This window comes from Lepidothrix coronata, unplaced genomic scaffold (assembly GCF_001604755.1).
Source record: "Lepidothrix coronata isolate B3197 unplaced genomic scaffold, Lepidothrix_coronata-1.0 Scaffold18, whole genome shotgun sequence".
NCBI lineage: Eukaryota > Metazoa > Chordata > Aves > Passeriformes > Pipridae > Lepidothrix > Lepidothrix coronata.
The window spans coordinates 2,360,697-2,382,556 of NW_016690198.1; the positions used below are offsets into that span (position 1 = coordinate 2,360,697).

At 40.7% G+C, this 21,860-nt stretch overlaps 1 protein-coding gene across 4 annotated transcripts; it reads left to right on the forward strand.

Annotated features, from left to right (window-relative positions):
- The first annotated feature begins 300 nt into the window (after positions 1-300).
- Positions 301-18,689, forward strand: ZFAND5 (zinc finger AN1-type containing 5). 4 transcript variants are annotated; one of them, XM_017807325.1, is made up of 6 exons: positions 301-423; positions 3,304-3,461; positions 3,890-4,001; positions 4,420-4,517; positions 14,430-14,555; positions 14,792-18,689. In XM_017807325.1, exons 2-6 carry the CDS (start codon positions 3,311-3,313, stop codon positions 14,938-14,940), a joined length of 636 nt encoding a protein of 211 aa, XP_017662814.1. In that variant the 5' UTR covers positions 301-423; positions 3,304-3,310; the 3' UTR covers positions 14,941-18,689. The 4 variants fall into 4 exon arrangements, with proteins under 4 accessions (XP_017662814.1, XP_017662815.1, XP_017662816.1 ...); XM_017807326.1 differs by lacking the exon at positions 301-423 and adding an exon at positions 1,160-1,290 and having other exon boundaries at positions 14,792-15,065; XM_017807327.1 differs by lacking the exon at positions 301-423 and adding an exon at positions 1,211-1,310 and having other exon boundaries at positions 14,792-15,065.
- The last annotated feature ends 3,171 nt before the right edge of the window (positions 18,690-21,860 follow it).

The following is a 21,860-nucleotide window of genomic DNA, read 5'->3' on the forward strand; positions in this document are numbered from 1 at the left end:
GCGGCCAGGGCGGGGCTCACGGCCCCAGAGCGGCAACGGGCGGAGCGGGCGGGCGGCAGCACCACGCATGTACCGGCGGGCGGGCAGCGGGAGGAGCCGCGGCCGCCGGGCGGGCTGCGCTCCTCCCTCCTCCTCCTCCTCTTTCTCCTCCTCCTCCTCCTCCTCCTCTTCGCCGTCCTCTTCTTCCCCTTCCCCGTCTCCCCGCCTCCAGCGCTTTCCCGCCGCCCGCCCTCCGCGCACGGCGGGTCCCGCCTCGCGCCGCTGCCGACACGGCCGCCGCTGCCGCTGCGGGAACAAAGGAGCGACGCGGCGGCGGCGCGGCCGCCAGCTCGGCGCCCCCCGCGCTCCCGACAGACGCCCGGAGCCGTCCGCGGCGCCTTCTCCGGCACCCGCCGCGGGGTTCTTGGCCCCCGCCGGGAACAGGTGGGTGAGGGGCGGCGGCTGGGCTCGGCTCCCTGGGGCCTTTCTGGCGGCGGGGTGTGCCCGGGCCCCCTCGCGGGCGGCCCCTACGGCCGCCTCGTCCCGCCCGGCCCACGGCGCGGGGCAGTGCAGGCGGGAGACATCGAGGTTCCTGTGCCTGGTGGCGGCTGGGGCCTGGCGGCGGCGGAGCCACCGTGACTCAGGGGGTTGCGGGGAGCGGCCTGGCCGGTCACCCCCGCCCGCCGCCACCGCTCCTGAGCGCGACACCTCCCTGGTCTTTTGTGTCCCGGCGTCAGGGGAGGCGAGGGGAGTGGAGGGGCCACAGTTAAGGCCTGAGGCGCTGCGGGCTCTTGGCAGGGCCCCCCCCTTTGTCTGAGTCAGCCACCGGACTGCAGCCGCCTGGGGAGCGCCCGGTGCCTGTTCGTTTCTCCCGTACCGCCCCTGGGCTCTGCCTCGGCCGAGCGCGTCCCTGACAGGCGAGGGCCTCGCGCAATCCCTGTGCCACCCTCCTTTTGTTTTGTTTCTCGTGTTTAATCGTGGCCTCTCTTCGGGAGAGAGATGCTGAGGCAAATGGGTATTGAGGTCAGCAGGCTCATGGCTGACGCAGTGCCCGAGTTTTATGGCTGTTTTCAGCGCCCGTTTCTGTCGTTACTCCGCAGACTTGGCTAGCCCGGCGGGACAGGGCCGGCCCGGTCACGGCCTCGAGGCCGCGGGAGGATGGGGGGGGCTGAGGAGCGCGGCCGGGGTCGGTAACGGGATTTACCCGCCCCCTCTCCGCGTTGAGGCGGTAACGGCGGGGGAGCGCGGCTGGGGCTGCCGGCGGGATAATATGTTCGGGAGACCGCGGCCCTGAGCCGGAGCGGCCCTGAGGTGAAGACCTGCTGCTGCTGGTGAAATGAGACCTTTCTCAATGATCTTGTTTCCTTTCCTCGAAGAGGAGCGGTTGGGTATAACCACCCCCGCGTTTGTGGAGCGGAGGCTGCTCCGGGCCTCGGTCACGCCCAGCAGCGACCACAGAGCTGGCGGGGAGAAGGGCAGCGGGAGGCGGCGGGCTGGTGATGCCGCATTTTCTGGGCTGCCTATAAGCCCCCGCTCTCCTCTGAAAGGGAAGGGCGGTCGGATTTCGCTGGCGCCTCCTCCCGCCAGAGCCGGCGGCCTGCGGGAGATATAAATAGGGACTGACTTCAGCGGGCGGCGGGGGCGGCCGGGCGCCCCAGGCCCGTGACTTTCCGCCTGATGGGCGGAAGCACACTCCCGCTCGCCATGTGACCGAGCGGGCAGCGAAGGCTCGTCTGCCGCCCGAGCGCCCGGGGCAGAGCCGCGGCGGCGGGGTCGGCCGGGGTGAGTGTGCGGCTGGAGGTGGGTGCCTTTGGAGTGAACCCGGATGACACCCGGCGTGCATCCCGGAGCCTGGAAAAGCTCGACTTGTTCAGCGTTGGGTAGCAACGACTTGACCTTTCCGTTAGGGGCACGTATTTCAAGTGGTGGAAGAATGTGCAGACAAAAGGAGCTGCGGAGTATGTAGTTTGTAGTAGGATAATAGTAGTGTTAGCACCTAAGGCAAGATTTAGTAAATGGTGAAATCTGTTGTGGCACACTGACTTGGAAGTGAAGCAAGTAGATTGAGGTCGGTGTTGGCAGTGTGTTTGGTGGCACTTAGATCTTACCGACTTAGTAATAAAAGGGCTGGAGTACAGTCTTTATTTATATTATACAGATATAGGTCGTACAATATAGGTGACAAGATTGTTTTTAGATTTCTCTAGGTGGGTCATGTTTTTTTCTGGCTCACTTGCCTGGTGTGTATGGCTGCCAAACTGTATCAGAATAAGTGTGAAGCTGTTTTGCAGCCTGAAAAGACACTATTTATACCTGGAAGGTATTATAAAGCCATAAATAGTACAGCTATTTATATCTGGAAAATTGGGTCCTGTGACCACCAGCAAGCAAGCAGATGAATTTTGCTTGTTTGCTTTCTTCTGGTTTTGGTTTACTTTGATGCCAGGAGTTTAGTTTAGCTAGACAAAGGCAGCTGTCAGTTGCAATTTTCATACTCAATCTAAAGTTTATGCTAAAATGTCTTCAGGTGCCATATGCATGGCTTCTACTAAATTTATATTTTAGTGCAGTATTCTTACATGTCCTCAAATTGTAGCAGATTGTGTGATTACTGTGTTCCAGTTTTATTGTCCTTGGGAATCAAGGATTTGTTTGCTGTGCAGTTTTCTACTAACCTTGCTTTGCAGAGGTTAGCAGATGACGAGGTGAAAATTTTTATTTACGGCAGAGAGTTGGCACTGACTGCCTGTGGTAGGCTCAGAAGTCTTGCTATAACTTTATTAAGACACAGGGGTTTTTTTTCTTTTGTAAGTGTGTAAGCTGTTAAACAGGTTGAAGTTGTTAATTTTATTTCTCTTGGAAGAGTATTGTGAGAGCAAGAACTGCTAATAGTGGAATTAGCCTCAAAATGATGAGAGATCGACACTGAAAAAGCGAGGAGTTAGAAAAAGTAAGCTATATAGTTTGCCAGAACTGTTTTGTGGGTATAAACTTGGTCTTGCTTATTCTTCATTCTGTTAGTGCTCAGCGATTAGTAATTAAGGAGTTTTTTTGGCTGTCAAATTAAATTAACTTGTACATGCAGCTCAGTGCCCAACAGGTATATTATTTCTCAGTACTTTTTCTTCTCTTAATGGTTCATAATGATATTACTTAGCAATACAGTTGGAGTTGTGAATGGCGTATTAACATTCGTATAACCCTCTTTAAGAATGCTGATATCACTTGGGGGGCAGGTGAGCAGACATACTTTAAATTCTGTAACCCTGTAATTGATTTTGGTGACATGCCAGCTCCTAATGCAGTTCTTGATTTTATTTACAGCATCGAGATGACTCAGGAGACAAACCAGACCCCAGGGCCTATGCTGTGTACTACAGGATGTGGATTTTATGGAAATCCTAGGACAAATGGAATGTGTTCTGTTTGCTACAAAGAACATCTTCAGCGACAGCAGAATAGTGGTAGAATCAGCCCAATGGGTAAGGGGGTGTGGTGTTGATTTTTTCTTTTCTTTTTTTTTTTTTACTTCTTTCAAAGTTAAGCTATGGAAGATTATGAGGAATCCTACAAAATTTTTTAGGAGAACTTCTGAAAGTTATGTACTAAAACAATGAATATCCAAGAGAATACTACTTTAAATCACAGTAAAGATAAAAGTACATTTCTGTATAATGTATTCTGATTTGCTTGGCATTCAATCATAACTTGCTTTCCCACTTAGCCTCCTCTGTTAGTGTATTCTTATGCGATCTGTATTTTGTTTAACAGTTTACCATGTCTTTAAGTAAAAAGTAATATGCAGTAACAGTGAAGATTTTATACAGACAGTTCATAGCTGTATGGGAGACTATTTGACTAATGTGTTTGCTACAGTTTGTTTGTAATGTGTCTAATTCTTGTTGTACAGGAACAAGCAGTGGTTCAAACAGTCCTACCTCAGACTCTGCATCTGTACAGAGAGCAGACACTAGCTTAAACAACTGTGAAGGTGCTGCTGGCAGCACATCTGAAAAAACAAGGTAAAATTAAAGTATTACTATGAGGTTTGAATGAGCCGAGTGTGCAGCGAGTTGAAGGCTTGCAGCAATCCTGCCCTATCATAGTGAGTGTCTGCAGAGGAAAAAGGACCCATGACCTGACAGGGCTTTAAGATAATCTGTGTAAATGAAAAATTATTCAAATATTTGTTACACTGATTCAGTTAAAAGAATGTTCTTTGTTTATTTGCTGAAATAATTTGCTACAGGCTTGCCTGTTTTCTTCTGTGGAAACTAAAACAGTAAAAAAATCTATTTTGGAGATAGTAGAAGCACATGTCAGGAAAATGAATCAGTAGTAATTGAACCAGTAGTTTATTAAGGTCCAGACTGGACAGTTTAAGCTTTTATCATGAATGTAAAACTAATGTAAATTGTGTGTTTCACTGTACTTAAACAGAAACGTGCCTGTTGCCGCTTTGCCTGTAACACAGCAAATGACAGAAATGAGCATTTCAAGAGAGGAAGAATTAACACCCAAAACAGAGACTGAGCCAGGTATGTTCTCAAAATAACACTGGGTACAAGCAGTGATTTAACACTGGGTACAAGCAGTGACTTAACACAAGGTGGAGGGTTTGTTTATCTTCTGAGTAGCTGTCTCCTGTTGCAGTGTTGGTCTTGAGGAACTGTGTTAAGGGTGCTTTTGAGTACTCTCTCCTCAGAATTGAGAAAAAGGACTAGTTCCAGAACAGAGCTTTAAGATACAATGTTCAGTGTTAGCAAAAAAAATAGACGCCTGTGAGAGTGGTTTTGAATCCCAAACCTTTGTTTTTAAAAGTGAGGCATTCTAAAATTGCATTTGGTCAAGGTGTTCAGTTTTGAAATCAAACTATTGAGATTCTGTGTATTATCAAGCACTACAATTCCAGCTGACTCATGGCAGTCAAAATGGCTTTTTGCATTTGGAGAACGGTGCTTAATAAATTCCATTCTACAGAGGAGTGAGGCTGTGGGGAAAGGGAATATGTGGCTTGAAAACATTAACGAAGCTGCTTAGAGTTCTCAAACTTACTGAGTAATCAGTAGATGGAACCAAAGCATTGTTCCAGGAATGTAGGATATTTGTCGCTTTAATTGCTATTAATTAATCATCATTTAACAGTTTTATTCTCATGCTGGATTGTTACAGCTGTAGTAGTTAAACTTCAAAGTGTAAACTGTTCCATGGAGGGAGGGATAGCTTGCTAAACTACAACTAGTGATTAAATCCATATCAGTACGTTCAAATGGACATCTTAACACACTTGATTTGTACTTAAACATATCCACACTGTATTTAAGAGTTGTGACACAGTTTTAAAGATTAAAAGCTGATGTTTAGTAGGAAGTCTGTTGATTCAAGCTGAAGATAAAATCCGTTTTTTCAGTATGAAGTCAGTAACATGAAAATTGCAGCAGATGCTACTCAGCACTGTATCAGAGTGATTTTTATGTAGTTATATCTTTGCTGACAAAGACTCCTCTGACACTTGATATTTAATTGCTCAGTACTTGTACAGAGGATTTTACCATTTTCATAAGTCATGCTAAGTCAAGGTTCTGTGACACGAACAGTACAGTTATATGATATGTTGGGTTTTTCATTATGTATGGACTGAGGGGGGCTTTTTTGCAATTATTAAATTCCTGTAACTGATGCTGTCTGAAGAGGCTTTCATTATGTAACTGAAAAATAATTAAGACTTTGATACAGTATTCATTAACCCATTGGGCCTTGTTATGAAATCCTACCTGAATGTGACAAGAAGGAAATAGGAATACATAAAATGGTAGTAGTGATGAAGTCATAGGTGACTTTAAATCTTAGAACTGCTGTCATTTTGCCAGTTGTAAAGGAAATCTTTTATTATTGTTGATATGTTACCTGTTTTTCATGTACTGTGAGTCAACTGTATGATAGATAGTGTCACATAGCACACTATTGATAAAAATGGGGGAGAAATCCAAAGCAGCTCAAGATACTTACATATTGTAATAAATAATCTCACAGGTTGAAACCAGTAAAAGCTGTCACAAGCTTGTGTAGAGATCACTGGAAAAACTACCAAAGAACTTAAATGTCTCTGGAAAAAACTTGAAAAGCAAAACTACCTTCCTGAGAACATCCCTGTAAATTCATGAGGCAACCTCACCTGCTCTAATGTCCAAGTTCCCTTTCAAGTATTATGGTTTGGCACAGATCCTAGACAGCATAAGATAGTGTCGTTGTATACTATTCTTAGTGTTTGTTGGAAATCTTAAACAAACAGTGTTGGCTGTATTCAATGGTTTGTTGACCTGTGTCTTGCAGGCAAGAGAAGCTGGCCTAGACTTTTTATACAAAATTCCTGTTGTGTCTGGACTAGGCAGATTTTTTTATCTTCCTTTTTCCGGTAGCATCTGTGATGTCTCTCCTTTCAAGGGCATACTGAAACAATGGTAAATAATTTGCATCACCTCATAACAACAAAGCTAATACTTCCTGTGAGGTGTAATTCTCTGAGATAATGCTGCAGTCATGGAGTAGTTAATGTATCACAGGTTGGCTGTAAGTATAGTCTGACCCTAGCAACAATTTTATTACCAGGTAGTAACAGATCAATAACTGTATCTTCAACAGTATCAAGTCACATCCTCTTCTGTAGATTTTCATTAGCAAATGAAATTTTGTATGTTTTCCTTACAAGCCAGAAAGTTAAAAATAGAATTACATCTGATCAACTAATTTTTTTAACAGTCTGTAGCATAAAATTATACTTGTTTTCTTTTGGAATTGAAACAAGTGAGTATAGAAGGTGGAGGAGCTGGGAAAAAGTCAAACAGTGAAGCATAACAAGTTAGGTTTTCTTTATTTTTTGGGGGAGGGAGTCAGGTTTTTTTTCTTCTTTGTGCAGGTCGAGGTTTCAACCTGGATTCATTGGTAACAAATATGGTGCTGAGACAATTAATTGTACCTTAACATTTGAAGACAGGCATGAGATGGAGAGTTGGTCAACTTAGTTGGTCACTTAATTGGTTGTAATTTGCATGTGTAAGGTGCTGTGTGTTCATGTAACTGTAACTTTTTAGTTCAACTTGCTTTGTTGCAATTTCATAACTGAACAGTGGCATGTGTTCAGTGCAGTTGTGTCTGAATTTCTCATGTCAAAGAAACTTTATGTCCAAACTCAAACTCATAAATGAATGCTATTTACAATACAGATTTTATAGGATTCTGATAAGCTTTTACACTTTGTAAGGATTGAATTTTAGCAGTCTTGTATTATAGAAATATGATTCACAGTTGCTTTTTTTGCCCTTCTGAGTTGTAGGAATTAAATGCAAAATTTAGAGAACTCTATTCCGTTCCGTGGGTTATGCTGTCAGAGCAATATGTCCAGCAAGTTAGCAAGGCATAGTGGAGCCCTTTCTTAAGGAGCTTCTTTTGCTTGTTTTAGCAGGTATTTAAATGGAAATAAATGTATAAAAGAGAGTTAAATTAATAGTAACCACTAAAAATAATGGGTTTGGAAACAAGTATGTTTAAAAAATAGAATTGTTTCAAATCACAGCATATTTTTAGCATTTTTTGCACTTTTGTATGTCATTTTGCTGAATGAACAGCCTCTAGTCAGATCTGTCAGTGTTTTCAGACACAGTATCAGCATGTGTGTGTTTCAGAGGTTCAAGGTGCTTTCTGTGGTTGTTTTTTGGTTTTATTATTTCGGGAAGTTTTGGTTGGGTTGTGTTTTTTTGAAGGCAATAATAGCTCTGTTTTAGGGAGTAGTGTGATTAGCTATTGTTTGTAAACCCACAGCTGCAAGTAATACTGCTTACAAAAAAGTAAACCAGAAAATGAACTGATAATGGTATTGTGTAAATTACATTTACTGTTAACTTCCATCCATGCTGTAATTTACCCTTCCATTTCCCGAATTCACCACTAGCAGTGTTGGAAGACAGTGGGCAGTAGTTGGTTGGCACACATCTTTTGACTTCCTACCAAGCCATTACAATTAGAGCTATTTTAGAGCTGTCCTTCATTCAGGTTGAGAAACCCTTGCATATGTTGTAGGTAAAGCCAGTGTGTTACATCTGTGATGTGTACAATGTGTTGCAGGTATTATTGTGAGTAAGATATAAGTAAAGTAGCTTATGAGATATTGTAGGCTCAAGATGGTTAAACACATGACATGCCTTAGGTCTTGTTGTAATTCTGTTTCATTTTCACATATGGCTGTAGTAGTTGAGCTGTGTCGCTATCGTAGACAGTTCTGTTGTGACTGTTGTTATTATTGTCTGATGTGGTAACTCAGTATTGTGTTGAAAATAATTAGCTTTCCTTCATTTCCCATGTATGCTGTAGCTTTGGTAGATGCCCCTGATTGAAAAATTACTGAAATGGAATTTCTTGTAAGCCCTGAAGCTGTCCACATTGTAAAATGAGGCTGAGGACCCAACTGCTGGTCCTATGCTTGTTCGTGATAGGATGGTATTATTATTTTACTAACGATATCCCACAGACATCATCTTTATGATGACCATATTAAACCATATGACTGTGATACTGAAACTTTACATTGTATTAATGTGGCAGTAAAGATATTAAATACATGTGTTAGAGTTGGTCATGTGGAAAATGAGTTTCATGCTGCAGAATATTTCTATTCCCATTCTTTGGCATGAAAGTAAGCTTGATGGAAGTTTTTTCTGTGGCCTTTCATTACAGGACCTGGGTTGGCATAGCAATTGTAGTTCCTGAATATAGAAAGGTATTTACATTCAGGAAGCTTGATAAAGCATAATAAGTACTGTCCATCTTTTCAGCCTGAAATTTTATGTACAAATACATTGTTGTCGTGGATTAGCACCAGCTCGCATCTAAGTACCACACAGCCACTTGCTCAGTGCCCACTACAGAGTGGGGAGGACAATTGTGGGAAAAAAACTAAACCCTGTGGGATAAGATGAAACCAGTTTAATAATTAAAACAAGGTAAAATAAGCAATGTCAATTATAATAACAACACTAATGATTTTAATGAAAAGGGGAGATAGAGGAATAAAACCCAGAAACTCCACAAGTGATGCACGCTACAAATGGTCACCACCTGCTGACTGATGCCCAGCCCATGCCCCAGCAGTGATTGGCAGCTCCCAGCCAACTCCCTCCTGGAAGGATGTTCTATGATGTGGAATAACCCTTTGGCTAGTGCATTCAGGTCAGCTGTCCCAGCAATGCTCCCTCAGGGCTTTTTGTGCATACGCTTGCTGGCAGAGCATGGAAAACTGAAAAGGTTGTGATTTAAAATAAGCACTATTTAACAACAATTCAGACATTGGTGTGTTATCAGCATTATTCTCATACTGAATCCAAAATGCACTGTACCAGCTGCTGAGAAGGTTAACTCCATCCCAGCAGAAACCAAGACAATTGTGTTACTATGTAATGTAAGAATAGTACTATCTCAAGTTCAGCTTTCAGCTCCAAAACTGCAGAAGTGCATCTAATGTCTTTCAGATGACTTCTCACTTCACCTGTTCTCCTTCTTGTTTTATTTTTTACATTTCTTCAGCTGTGGAATTGGACTTGTCCCCAAGTCACAGTGCTTAAATAATAATAAATGCTCAAATCAATTTTTTTTCTATGCTTTCTGAAGTTTGTGCCACTGGTATGCTTACAGTTTAAGCTATTGGGATCGTATTTTGGTGAATTTTCCTTTCGTCTGAGAAGCTTCTAAAAACTTACTGCTATTACTTTTGGGGTAGCTCTTTCTGGTCTCTTCTCATATGGGAAGGGCTAGAAAATAATACTATTTTATTTTCATCATGTTTTGTTCAGTTGAAACATGGGATTCATTCTTTACCAGTGTGAAATCTCAGTGGGAAAATACCTGTAATTAGCATCCTTTTTGAAGCAACCATGCTGTTTTATGTAAGGAAAACCACTGAGATCTTTGAACATCATTTTCTTAGAGTGGTTTTTAATTTTAATGGCATTCCCACGAAGTCACTGTAGCTTAATAATTTAGGATCTGAGAAGAGTTTTGTTCTCCAGTTTGTAGGACCCTTCTGCATGTAGATTGAGTAGCTGTTAGGCTAACTGTGTGGCTAAGTCCTTCCATCTGTGGCTTTGCTGCTTCTCTTGTAAAGATACATCTTGCTGTCAGACTACATATGAAGGAAATTTTCCCAAGTTCTTGACGAAGTGGAGTTTTATCAGGCACCTCTCCCAATACTAGGATTATGTTAGTCTTTATCATCAATCTGCTAGGATAATAGTCTCCCTTGGGCATAATGGTAATGTATTTTATAGTGCCTACAGATTAATTTAAGACCAAAATACTAGTTAATAAAAACCTGCCCAGTTCTGAAAATCTGTTGCTCCTAAGTTTTTTGGCATTGTAATAAGAGAACTGATCTGATAAAATTCATTTGAAGTAAACCTTATCAGGTCTTGAGCCAGAGGCTGGGAAGGGAAATGACCAAGGTGATGGAGAGGGGTACACAGAACCGTGGAATGCGTTGTGTTGGAAGGGGCTGTGTAAAGATCATCTAGTTCCAACTCCCCTGTTCCTGCGCCTCAGTACTTGAAGTTAAGAATTTCTACCCAACATCTAATCTGATTCTCTCCTCTTGTAGTTGAAAAACATTTCCCCTTGTCCTGTCACTGTCTGCCCATGTATAAAGGATCTATCCCTCTGTTTTATAAGCCCTCTGAGGACTGGAGGGCTTCAATGAGGTCTTCCCAGAGCCTTCTCATCTTTGTGCTGAACAGCCCCAGCTCTCAACCTATCTTCACTGGAGAGGTGCTTCAGCCCCCTAATCATCTTTGTAGCCCTCCTCTGAACTTGCTCCAACAGTTTCACATTTTTCCTGTACTATGGACCCCAGAGCTGGATGCAGCACTCCAGGTGGGGTCTGATGAGAGCAAACTACCACATGGAGAGAATCCCCTCCCTCGACCTGCTGGCCACTCCTGTTATGATCCAGCCCAGGATGCAGTTGACCTTCTGGGCTGCCAGCACGTGTCCAGCTTTTCATCCACAAGAACCTGCAAGTCCTTCTCTGCAGGACTGCTGTCAGTGAGACACACTCTGTGTCCTCATGTCTGTGATTGCTGCAACCCAGGTGCAGCACCTTGCACTTGGACTTGTTGAACTTCATGAAGTTCTTGTGGGCCCGGTTCGCAAGGTTATCCAGGTCTCCCTGAATGGCATCCCATTCTTCTGTTGTGTCAGCTGCACTGCTCAACTTCATGTCATCTTTAGATGTGCTGAGGGTGCACTCGGTCCCACTGTCTGTATCATTGGCACTGGTCACAAGACAGAGCCCTGAGGGACACCACTCATCACCAGCCTCTGCCTGAACACAGAGGCATTGACCACACTGCTCTGGCCTCATCCATTCAGTCAATCCTTTGTCCACCACATAGTCTATCCTTCAAATCCCTTTTCCTCCAGTTTGGAGATAAGGATGAGGAAATGCATGTGTGCCAACAGAATCTCTGGTAAAGTGAAAGAAACTGTTTTTACAGTGAGGAGTTTGCTTCCTCTGAACACAGTTCCTGAGGAAGCAGATCTACAGGTACCAGTAACTACTGTTTTCGAACTTTCAGTATTTTGCTGCTACCCATTCCATGGTGATGATACAGAAATCATTTAGAGCAGTTTGATTAACACTGTGTGATTTCTGGCATGAAATTAGTTTAATGTATTGAGGACTGGAATTGTACTTCCCCAGCTGGATTTGGCATCTATGTTAAACGAAGCCTTTTGTGAAAAACAATTGTAACAACAGTGGTTTAGTTTAAATGAGCTCCTGATGTCATGGCGAAACAACTACAATTTTCAATATTTTTCATCTAAGATACAGGTTGATAAAAGAGGAGTTTTATTTTGAGCATCATCAGGCTTAAATCTGCTGGTGTAAATGAACAGGAGAATCCTTTATGGGGAGTAATAACTGGACATTTTAATTTGGACTTACGGGGCTATGTCCCCTTGTCTTGGGACCTTTTAATGACCATTACTGCATATTATATACTGCTTTTCCTTCTTGAAAGACGTTTTAGTTCTGGAGGAAGGATTCTGTTCAGCAGCCTGTGCCACTGCAGTTTCTTATAATCACTTTCATCTCTTCACAGTTTTTAGTCTGCCAGTTATCAGTTATTTGATGCAAAGAAGAAAGTATACCTGTAGTAGTTGGTAACATTTTCCCCTAGACGGATTTGTTCTCAGTGTCTTTGCTTTGTTGTAGAGTGATCTACTAGTATGTTGCTTAGACTTGGTAGTTCCTGGGAAGTTGTTTCCATTTTTACTTCCTTGTTGACATGTTAGACAGTGATATAAATTGTTCCTCTTCTCATTTTTATCTTAGTGTATGTTCTGAGTGACTTTGTCACTTTATCACTGTTTATTTGACCCTTCTACTTTTTTTTTTTTTTGGCATATGATTGAAACAGCATGCATACTCCCAGACCAGAAATTTTTAAGTTAATTCTGATGCAGATGAGGCTTTCCCCTAGCAAACTACACACTGAATTGCAAAGTGTGTGTTTCTGATTCCTCCTTTTCATCTGTCATGGTTTACAATTAGCATTTCATTTTTAAACAAACTAGCAATAACAAATCTAAAAGGATTTGACCATGGTTTTTGGAAGGTGTTTAGTCTTTTTGTCATTTTATGGCCATAGGTGATGGCTGTTAGCCAAGGTGCACAGTATCCAACAGCTATACTCTGTGATATTGCTGGTTGTTAACCCAGTTTTTGGTCACAGGCTCTCTGGTAGATAAACTCGTGCTGAATACTGCTTTTCTTGGGATTTAAAGACAAGTTCAGGGGATCATATTTGTTTATCTAGAAAATGGTAATCAAGACAAAGTTGTTTTCTCAGGGGAAAAAATCAGCAGAAGTAACAATAGGAGTAATGATTGTAGTACTGGTACTGTGATATTTTTCTTATCCTTTGTACTTGGCAAAATAGCAGTAACACTGAACTTCCCAAATTTTTTATAAAAAAGATCCATCTGGTGTGACAAAAAAATCAAAGCAGAAAATGGCCTTGGTTGTTTGTTCGTTAGGACTGTTGCTGTAATGTGTAAGTAAACTATAAGAAAATATTAGCAACAGCTTGTTTTACTGCATGAAATTTTTTGGTGATGAGCGCTGAAGATTCCCTGTTACTTCTCAGAGCTTGTCATGTTTAAATCTTGTTCTGATTATGCAGTTGTCTTGCCTGGAACCTTTCTTGTTGTACAATGAATTGTGAAGCTTTTTTTGTGTTAGTGGTAATAGTGAGCTGATTTTCACAATACTTATGAATGGTAATGCAAACACACTTTTAAAAAAAAACGTACTGATCCAAAAGAATCTGAACTAACAAACCATATTTGTCTGTATAAAGTTAATTACAAATAAGTCCTTAAGGCTTATGTGCTCCATTTATTCTGGAATGCATTTTGTAGTTTACTCTGTTCCAGAACAGTAGATGTTATCAAATAGCTGGGAGTGGTCAGCAAACCTGTACCAGGAGCAGGTATGAAAGTTGTGTACAACTGCACCTTTCTCAGCTTTCCTTGGTTCCAGTTTGGATATAAAAAGGATATCAATAAAAAAAAATTCTGAGAAAAAAATTACTCTTTTAAATAAAATGAACAGATTCACAGAAGGACATATTTTTATTCTTCAGAGAACTTCAGTAAAATTTGACTCAAGTTTGTTTAAAGATGTTCATAAAAGAGGCAATTTAGAAATTACTCATTTTGACTATACCTGCTTTGACAATAAAACTGGATAAAGAACAAAAATGCAGATATTCAATCAAATCTACACTTTGTTATTTAAGTGAGAGCTCTTTTGAACTGTGTGTTTTGTAGCTGTGTTCTGGATCTGTCACAGAATTAGTGGCTTGCTAGCTACTGTCTTGATGAACTGTTTTAGATTCCTGACTTCGCAGGAGTAGTGGCAGAGTAACCCAGTACTGTGGTAGTAACATATTACTGAATTTCATTTGTTTCTAAAGTATGTTAGTTATATTTTCTACAGGTATTCCTCTGTTCAGCAACTTTAGCTGTGACAATATTGTTACTGTTTTAGATTGTTACTTGATCAGATGATTTATTTAAATATTAAATGTGTACATGGAATTTCTGGAAGGAATTTTCAAGGCTGTATATGTGTAATGAATAAGTGCTATGTATTTTGTAGCTGGTGGAAGTGTTGGGAAAAGTCTGATTGTCTCAAGTAGAGCCAGAAGGGGTGAATAAAATACCTAAAAATGCCTATTTCTGATTGATATTTTTGTAGACTACTCTGTGTAAGTACTTTAGACAACAAACATCAGGGGCTTGGTGGGTGAATTAAATCTTTAATACGTGTATGCTACTGAATACCTAGTGAAGTCAAGAAAAGCAAATTTAACCCTGATTTCCTTTGCTTGCTTTAATAGTTGTTACTCAACCAAGCCCATCGGTTGCCCAGCCTAGTACTTCAGAGAGTGAAGAGAGAGCTGCTGAACTGCCGAAACCAAAGAAGAACAGATGTTTCATGTGCAGGAAGAAGGTTGGCCTTACAGGTATGAGAACACTTTGTCAATTTTGGACAAATCTGGATGATTAGTTACATCTTGCTAGATTAAACTTGATAAATTATGTGTTCTACTAAATTTATTTGCAGCCATTCATTTTTCTTGCTCTGTATGTCAATGTAGATGAACATACCCCCTTTGTGGTAACTATGCTTTTAATTAACAACTTTAACCTAATTAAAAGCAAATCTTCCTAGTGATGTTGCTTTTTTTTCTGTGTACAGGATTTGACTGCCGATGTGGAAACTTATTTTGTGGACTTCACCGTTACTCTGACAAGCATAACTGCCCATATGACTACAAAGCAGAAGCTGCAGCAAAAATCAGAAAAGAAAATCCAGTTGTCGTGGCTGAAAAAATTCAGAGAATATAAATTAACCTGCTTGTGAAAAGACTGACTGACTTTTTGTGGGGCTTTTTTTTTCAATACATCCTAAAAAACATGAAAGAGCAGGTGCATGGCCATTTTCCTTTGTTCTTCAAAATTTTACTTCTAGTCCTGTCTGTCTAAATGATATTTCGAAATGTTTGGGTGTTTGTTACAGGCAGAATTGGATAGATACAGCCCTTGAAAATATACATGCGCTTCCCAGAATATAGTTGGATGATCAGAAAGCTGCACAGGAATACACATGCACAGAGGACAGACTCTAGTTCATGCGTGCCAAACAGATGTGTGCTGTCTGCATGTATGCAGCAGATCTGCCTTTTGAGATGTGCTTGAGGTATTTAATGTTTGGCTAATGTTACTGGCCTGTTTTGGAGAAGGATACATCAAAACGGTGGCAGTCTACTTCTATCATTTAAAATCTCATTCTACTTTTAGTTTCCACACTCCATTTTAGTTTTCCAGCAGAATGTGAGCAGTATAAAAGGGTCCACCATCCCAGAAATATGAGTGTTGGTGCCATATTTAAGTCACTTAACAATTGCACTGAGAAAAATGGAAAAAATCAGATACATAGAAGAAGAAAATTGTTTTGGAAAAGATTACATTGACTTTGAAATCTTGAAAAGATGTTCCCAAATGAAATGTCCTGTTAAGAGCTTATGAACTAGCCTGCAACAGAGTTGTCTGCTTTTCCTTGCATAGCTAAAAATGTGTAGCACAGTATTGTAAGATTGGTTTACAGAATAAGGTTACATACGTTTCTAGACATACCACAGCAGCTCTATCAAGCAACACGGGTCTAAATAAGTTGCTGAAGTATTAGGGCAGTTTATTAGTCATATACTACTTCTGTTCTGTGTGTTCCAAGTTCAAAAGAAGATTAGGAGTTAATTTTTCTAGTTTTAAATGTAATAACAGTTGCACCATTCTGCATGGAAAACCATACCCAACATGGCTGCTGTAGTGGTAGCTGGAACCACTCTTGGAGGGCTGCTTTATCATTTTTAATTGTACTTGGGTATAGGACTGTAGTGTTCTTGGGTGTATTGCATGGGCTGCATTATCTATGGCATTGTACAATAACAACTCTAGAAAAGGCAGTATTCTTCACTGATGCTTGTCTGGTAATATATATCACTTCTGTGTTATAATGGAAGGGGGTTTTGTGATGTATGAAACTTGTGTTTTTATATAAACAAATACGGTTTTAGACTAGTGTTGTGGTAATGCCTGTTCCCATCTGTAAATAGTTACGTATGTACACAAGGCGCTACTCCTGACCTTCTGATTTTTATTGCCGGTGTTCAGTCTTAGTTTTTACTTCACTATTAAAAGTGTCAGGTTTTTGCTTCTAACTTTGTTCTTCTGAGTTATTAGATATGCAAACATGTACAGATAGTTCTTATTTATGTATTGCACATAAACTACCCAGCATCTATGCTATATTGTATTATGTAAATAATAAAAATAATGTACAGAAGGAAATACTTCCTTTTGTGATAGTTCATTGGTTTTAATTATTGCTGTAGTGAGGATATGACCTTGTAGAAGTTGAGGTGCAAAGTTTATACTGAGTTCTTACAGATGTTGTCTTTATGCTTTAGCCTGCCTACATCCTTATTTCTTATTTGGATTTACCAGCTTCTTTTGAGACAACTTTCATGAGCAACTGGAGTACAGGTAACTACTTGATGGCCTGACAAAAATGCCAGTGAACAACAGTGTGCTTAAAGGGAGCAAAGGACAGTACTAGCAATGAACTTCAAACTTATTTCCAGTGGATCTGTTATGATAGAGCCAGTACGCTGACTACATCATTCTGTCCACATCTCACCAGCAGACCTGGGCAGAGTTACTGTCAGTGTCAGCAGCCAAATACAAACGGTAAATATGCCCAATTTATCCTTCCCAATGGGGAAGAGAAAGGACACAGTACGCAGCATGTGTTGCCATGGAGGAAGACATCTTCACTACTGGATGTTGCACAAAAATTGCTGTATCAGAAATGGATAATGTGTATGCCACCAGTCAGCTGATAGTCAACATAAGTTAATACTCCAGCCACTGTGTATACGTCCAATAAGGAAACACAGGCATGCTCTGGGACTTCATTTTCCTGGATGAACTTTAGGATGTCATCATGGAACTGCTTTAAAGCACTAAAGTTATTTTTCTACCTTTTGTATTAAAGCAATATCAGCAACTCCACTACAACATAGAATGTTTTTCTCTTTTTTATCCTTTTTTTATTCTTCCCTTCTGAACTTGAGAATGCCCTGTAACTGGATATTTGAGGAGACCTGTCTGGTTTTGATACTGTCTTGGCTAGAGTGGTTTAGGACAGGTAATAGTACTGATACTGTTAGGTAATGATGATGATGATGATCTCAATCTCATGGTCTGCATTCTTCTGTACAAATCTGTACTTGTGAACTCTTGTTTAAATATTTAATCTTGGTACATCTGTACAGGAAAGTATGAAATGAAAAATTCCTCTTTTTTTCTAAAATTGTGAATGGTATCATGTAAATTACACTTAAGAGAGGTATGAGCTTGTTTTCAAAACTAAGTCTGCAAGCTCCCTGGAGCTTTGTTCTTTTGATAGTGTATATAGTGTGTATAATCATTCAGGAACTCTAATTCTGTTGATGCTCACAGAACAAAGGAGGGGAAGACTGTTTAAAAAGAGCAGGTGTTGACAAAGTGTGTGGATTGGGGCAGGGGGGAATGTTTAAACTTATGTGGTACATCTTCCAAGAGAGAAACATAATCACTTCACATATCACTGATCTCATTTAACATTTGGCTGTTAGACTGAGATCTTCTTAACTCATACATAAACACACTGTTTTGGGAAGAGTCTTCCTCTGTTCCAAACAACTTTACCAGATGATCAGGACTGTTTTACGTAAAAACAAATAAATAAGTGAAAACAGGTGATGAGAAATGAATAATCTTCAATCTGAAATACTTGCCTCACTGTGTTATGGCTGTGCAATACTGTGTTCCACAGGATTCTGAACAACTGTTACTGTTGACCTCAAATTTGGAATCTAAAGATGACCTTGTGGTGGTTCCAACCTGTTACTGCAGAGCTCATGAGCTCCCAGATGACGTGGTTGGTTGTGATGCTTAAGGATGCCATGGGGTCAAGAAGCCCTGACTACCTTCATGGTACTTAGCCCTTTGGAACCATGCTTCTGGTCATTGTTTACTCTGTTTTGGAAGGTAATTGTTCACGGGTGTAAGGGAGTGTCTTAGGTGCTTGTATGTCATGTCTATCAGTCACTGAAAGGGTACTACAAGGATTTTGACTCATGTCTGGTGTCTGTAATGAGTCAAAACACAAAACACATGTCAGTTTCTGGGTGTTCCTAAGCTGTCCTACAGTATCATCTGATGTGTATGCTTGAAGGAGGAAATGTACAGCAAAAAGCAAATTAGATTGTTTTAGGTACCTGGGTGTGTTAAGCAGCTATGATTCAGTCACAGAAGGAAATTTGTTTTCTGTATAGATGTGTGCTTTTTATGTGTGTTTCATTAGTTTCTCAGCCAGCCAGAAATAACAGTTTCTCACAAATGACCTATTACTGACTCCCTCAATCATTTTTTGTTATTAAACACCTAGGATATTTGCTGAATTGCACTCTGATTTGGGAGGGTTCTGGCGGTACACGTGAAAGTACCTGGATGACATTGAAATTAATAAATGACAAACCTGAACAGTTAAAGAACTTGAGCTGGAAAAATAGTGAGATTGGCTGTGTGTGGAAATGTTGAAGCATAATCTAGGAGCAGAATCTGTAGTGAGAGTTAGTTATCACCACAGAGTTTTAAATGCCATTTTACAGACCTGAGTTATCCCTTAATCTACTGTAAACACTTATCAGAAAGTACTTCAGCCTTTAAATTGCCTATTTTAGAAGTAATTTAGTGATGGCCAAAGAAGCAAGGTTGGAGTTTGAGGGTTTTTTTTCACTGAAGGAAATACAGAGACCATTTCTGCTTGAAAGGGCTCATCAGCCTAATAACACAGAACCAAGGACAAGATTTCTGGTGGTATGAAGAACTGAATTCTGTAGGATGCAAATCAGCCGAATATCAGGACACTGTGATTTAAATTAAATTAAAATAAAGGTAAAGATGGCAACACTGAAATGCAAGAATCAACACCCAAAATGGTAACGAAAAACACTGCCTTGACTGTTAATTTATGTAGGTAAGATCTATACCATTTAAAAAAAAAAGTTGATAATTGAAATTATTAGTGTCATAGCTTCCTGAAGAATCTGTGTCTCACTCACCTTTTTTACTAGATGGTAAGATGAAGATGACAAATTCTTTTTTCAATGCCAATTCATTTCAGTGTGTGTTTCTCATGTCAGCTCATTGTAGCTATGTGGGAGGTTGGGTTTGTCAGGTGAGTCTTACTTTGGCTCAAACCTGCTAAGTAAGATATCTATATCATTATTAACCCCTCTTGTAGTACTAGCTCTTTTCTGCCTGTATCTACAACCAGCTCACAACGTTTATTCCTAAGCAGCAATAAGCCTGCTTATCATAACCTAAGGTTTATTAATTATGGAGAGAAAACAAAAAATAAATGGGATAAATATATCTACTCTTGTACCTGAGTACAAGCATGCAGGGTTGGACTTTGATGATCATCGCAGGTCCCTTCCTACTCAGAATATTCTGTGATTCTCTGATTCTCTATTGTGTAATGAGTCCTGGCTCAAGGCAGGTTAAGCCTGACTATGGGCTTCTGAGAGGGTTGTAGAGTGAAGTGCCTCTGTGTCTGTAGGCATTTTACAGATTACCCATAGCCTGAACCCTCCTGCTCCTCCTCCTTCCAAGTTGGCTGCCTGTAATGCTAAACAAATACCATTGCTGTGTGATGCTATTTTTGACCCATACGCAAGTGACAACATCTCTCAGCTATGTTACTATGACTGTAGAGCAAGTTCTTACTTTGTTTTGTTTTGCATAATGGTTAGGTTTCTTTTAATATATATATAGGGGGTTGTATTGTATCAAGGAATTTTGTAGGTGAAATATAAAATGCCTTCATCTTTTTCATTTTTCTTCCTGGTTAACAGTGTGTACCGCAAAGGATTCAACTGAACACAAGGCTGATACATAGTATTTACAGTGATCTCTGTTTAAGACCAGCCCGAATATCAGTGTAACATTACTTTCTCTACTGAGAGAGAGTCATGTTTGCTACATGAACCACCAAAGCTGGCACGCCTCATGAAAAATGTTGAAATCCAAGGAAAGAGTTAGAATCACAGACTGCATAATAGTGAAATGTATTTGCCTGAGTGGACTCAAGACACCTTAGCTGCCCACTGAATCATTTGCTAAGCTACTGCAAAATGTGTCTCCATCTGAATTGGTTTTACTACCAATCATACCCATAGCCAGCCATCCTCACCATGGTTTGAGTAGGGAAAAATCAACAGTTTTAAACTGCTTTGTTTGGGGCTTTTACCAGGATTTTGAGATCGTTTTGATAGGGCTGTGAGCACTGTTGAGGGTAAGGTATTTTTAACCTTATCTTGATCCCTGTGTTTCTAGATTCTTCCTATAGCGCCTACTGATGGTATATTAATGAAATCAATATAAATGGAGGCAACGTGACCTAAACAGGATAAACTGAAGTCATGATTCACTACAGGGCCCTGCTCACTGCAGAACTTTTATGTCAGCTTCATGTTTCTGCTGGGATCATGTCTGATAGCACAGTGCTAGTAACACCAAGGTCACAGGTTTGATTCCTGTGTGAGCCATTCTCTTAAGAGAAGGACTTGATGATCCTTGTGGGTCTCTTCCAACTCAGAATATTTTGTGATTCTGTAAAAAGCCTTATCAGTCCCTTTATCCAGTGTCCGATAGGTGCCATTAGATGTTAACTGGGCCCATTTAGAGATGTGTATTTGGACTTCCCTTTATTAGTTGGTTTTATTTTCAGATTTCATTGATAGTGGTCTTGACATGTAGTTAATGTATTTCGGTGTGTGAAAAGCATTTTGGTGGTGATGTTTTTTCAGCTTGTTGGTGTACTCTTGTGAAAGAGGTGTTAGAAGCACAAACTATTTGCCAAGGTACTGGGTAGCAAACATGTAGGTGAAGAAATGCTCCCTATAGTTCAGATCTTTCACCTTTGGAGACCTATAGTGCCTGCCTTTTTGCCTGATTAGTTTCCAATATAGGAAGGCAGAATAAAGTCCCACTGTGAATCTTCACTTGGTAGTATCATTGAGATTGTAGCACAGATCTGAGGAAAACAAAAGCAATTTAATTCGCTGTTCCTCATTCCTGTTTATGTACTCTTTACCACAGTGTACATTTTATGTTGTTTGAAACCCACCCAACCAATGTCACTTCTTGATGAGCATTTTCCTTGAGCAGCCAGCATTTTTAGATTTGACTGAAGTTTCCTTTGGTAGGTTTGTGAGATGTTGGAGACATGGAGACTATACCCTGAGTTCCCAAGGAAACCTATGAAACAGTTTGTGCACGGGACTGTTTGACTTGGATAATGCTTCTAGGAGACCAGGTCAGACTAGGTTTAAACAAGATTAGGCTAAAGTAGATTTTTCTTAGTTGTATTTTAAGTAGCATGGGATTTATGAGGAGAAAGTAGATTTATGACCCTGGAAAAATCTTGATTCCTTTCAGTCTGGTTTCATCTTCAAAGTGAGACTGAACTAGTTCCTTTGATTGCTATACTGGAGTCATCTGATGGATAATACCCATATGGATTTGTGTATTTCTACTAGAAGCTCAAATTCTGACAGGCCTTGTGTGACCAAAGTGTTGGATGTTTTGTTGCCGGTTCAGTCACCACAGCAGCTCGTGGAAACCACCAGATTTAGTGCAAGGATGATGCACAGACA

What these genes read in the sequence shown, in the direction of transcription:
- ZFAND5 (XM_017807325.1), top strand. Translation starts at nt 3,311, where the DNA reads ATGACTCAGGAGACAAACCAGACCCCAGGGCCTATGCTGTGTACTACA. An exon ending in TGGTAGAATCAGCCCAATGG is followed by an intron (nt 3,462 to 3,889) that starts GTAAGGGGGTGT and finishes CTTGTTGTACAG; the next exon opens with GAACAAGCAGTGGTTCAAAC. An exon ending in CAAAACAGAGACTGAGCCAG is followed by an intron (nt 4,518 to 14,429) that starts GTATGTTCTCAA and finishes TTGCTTTAATAG; the next exon opens with TTGTTACTCAACCAAGCCCA.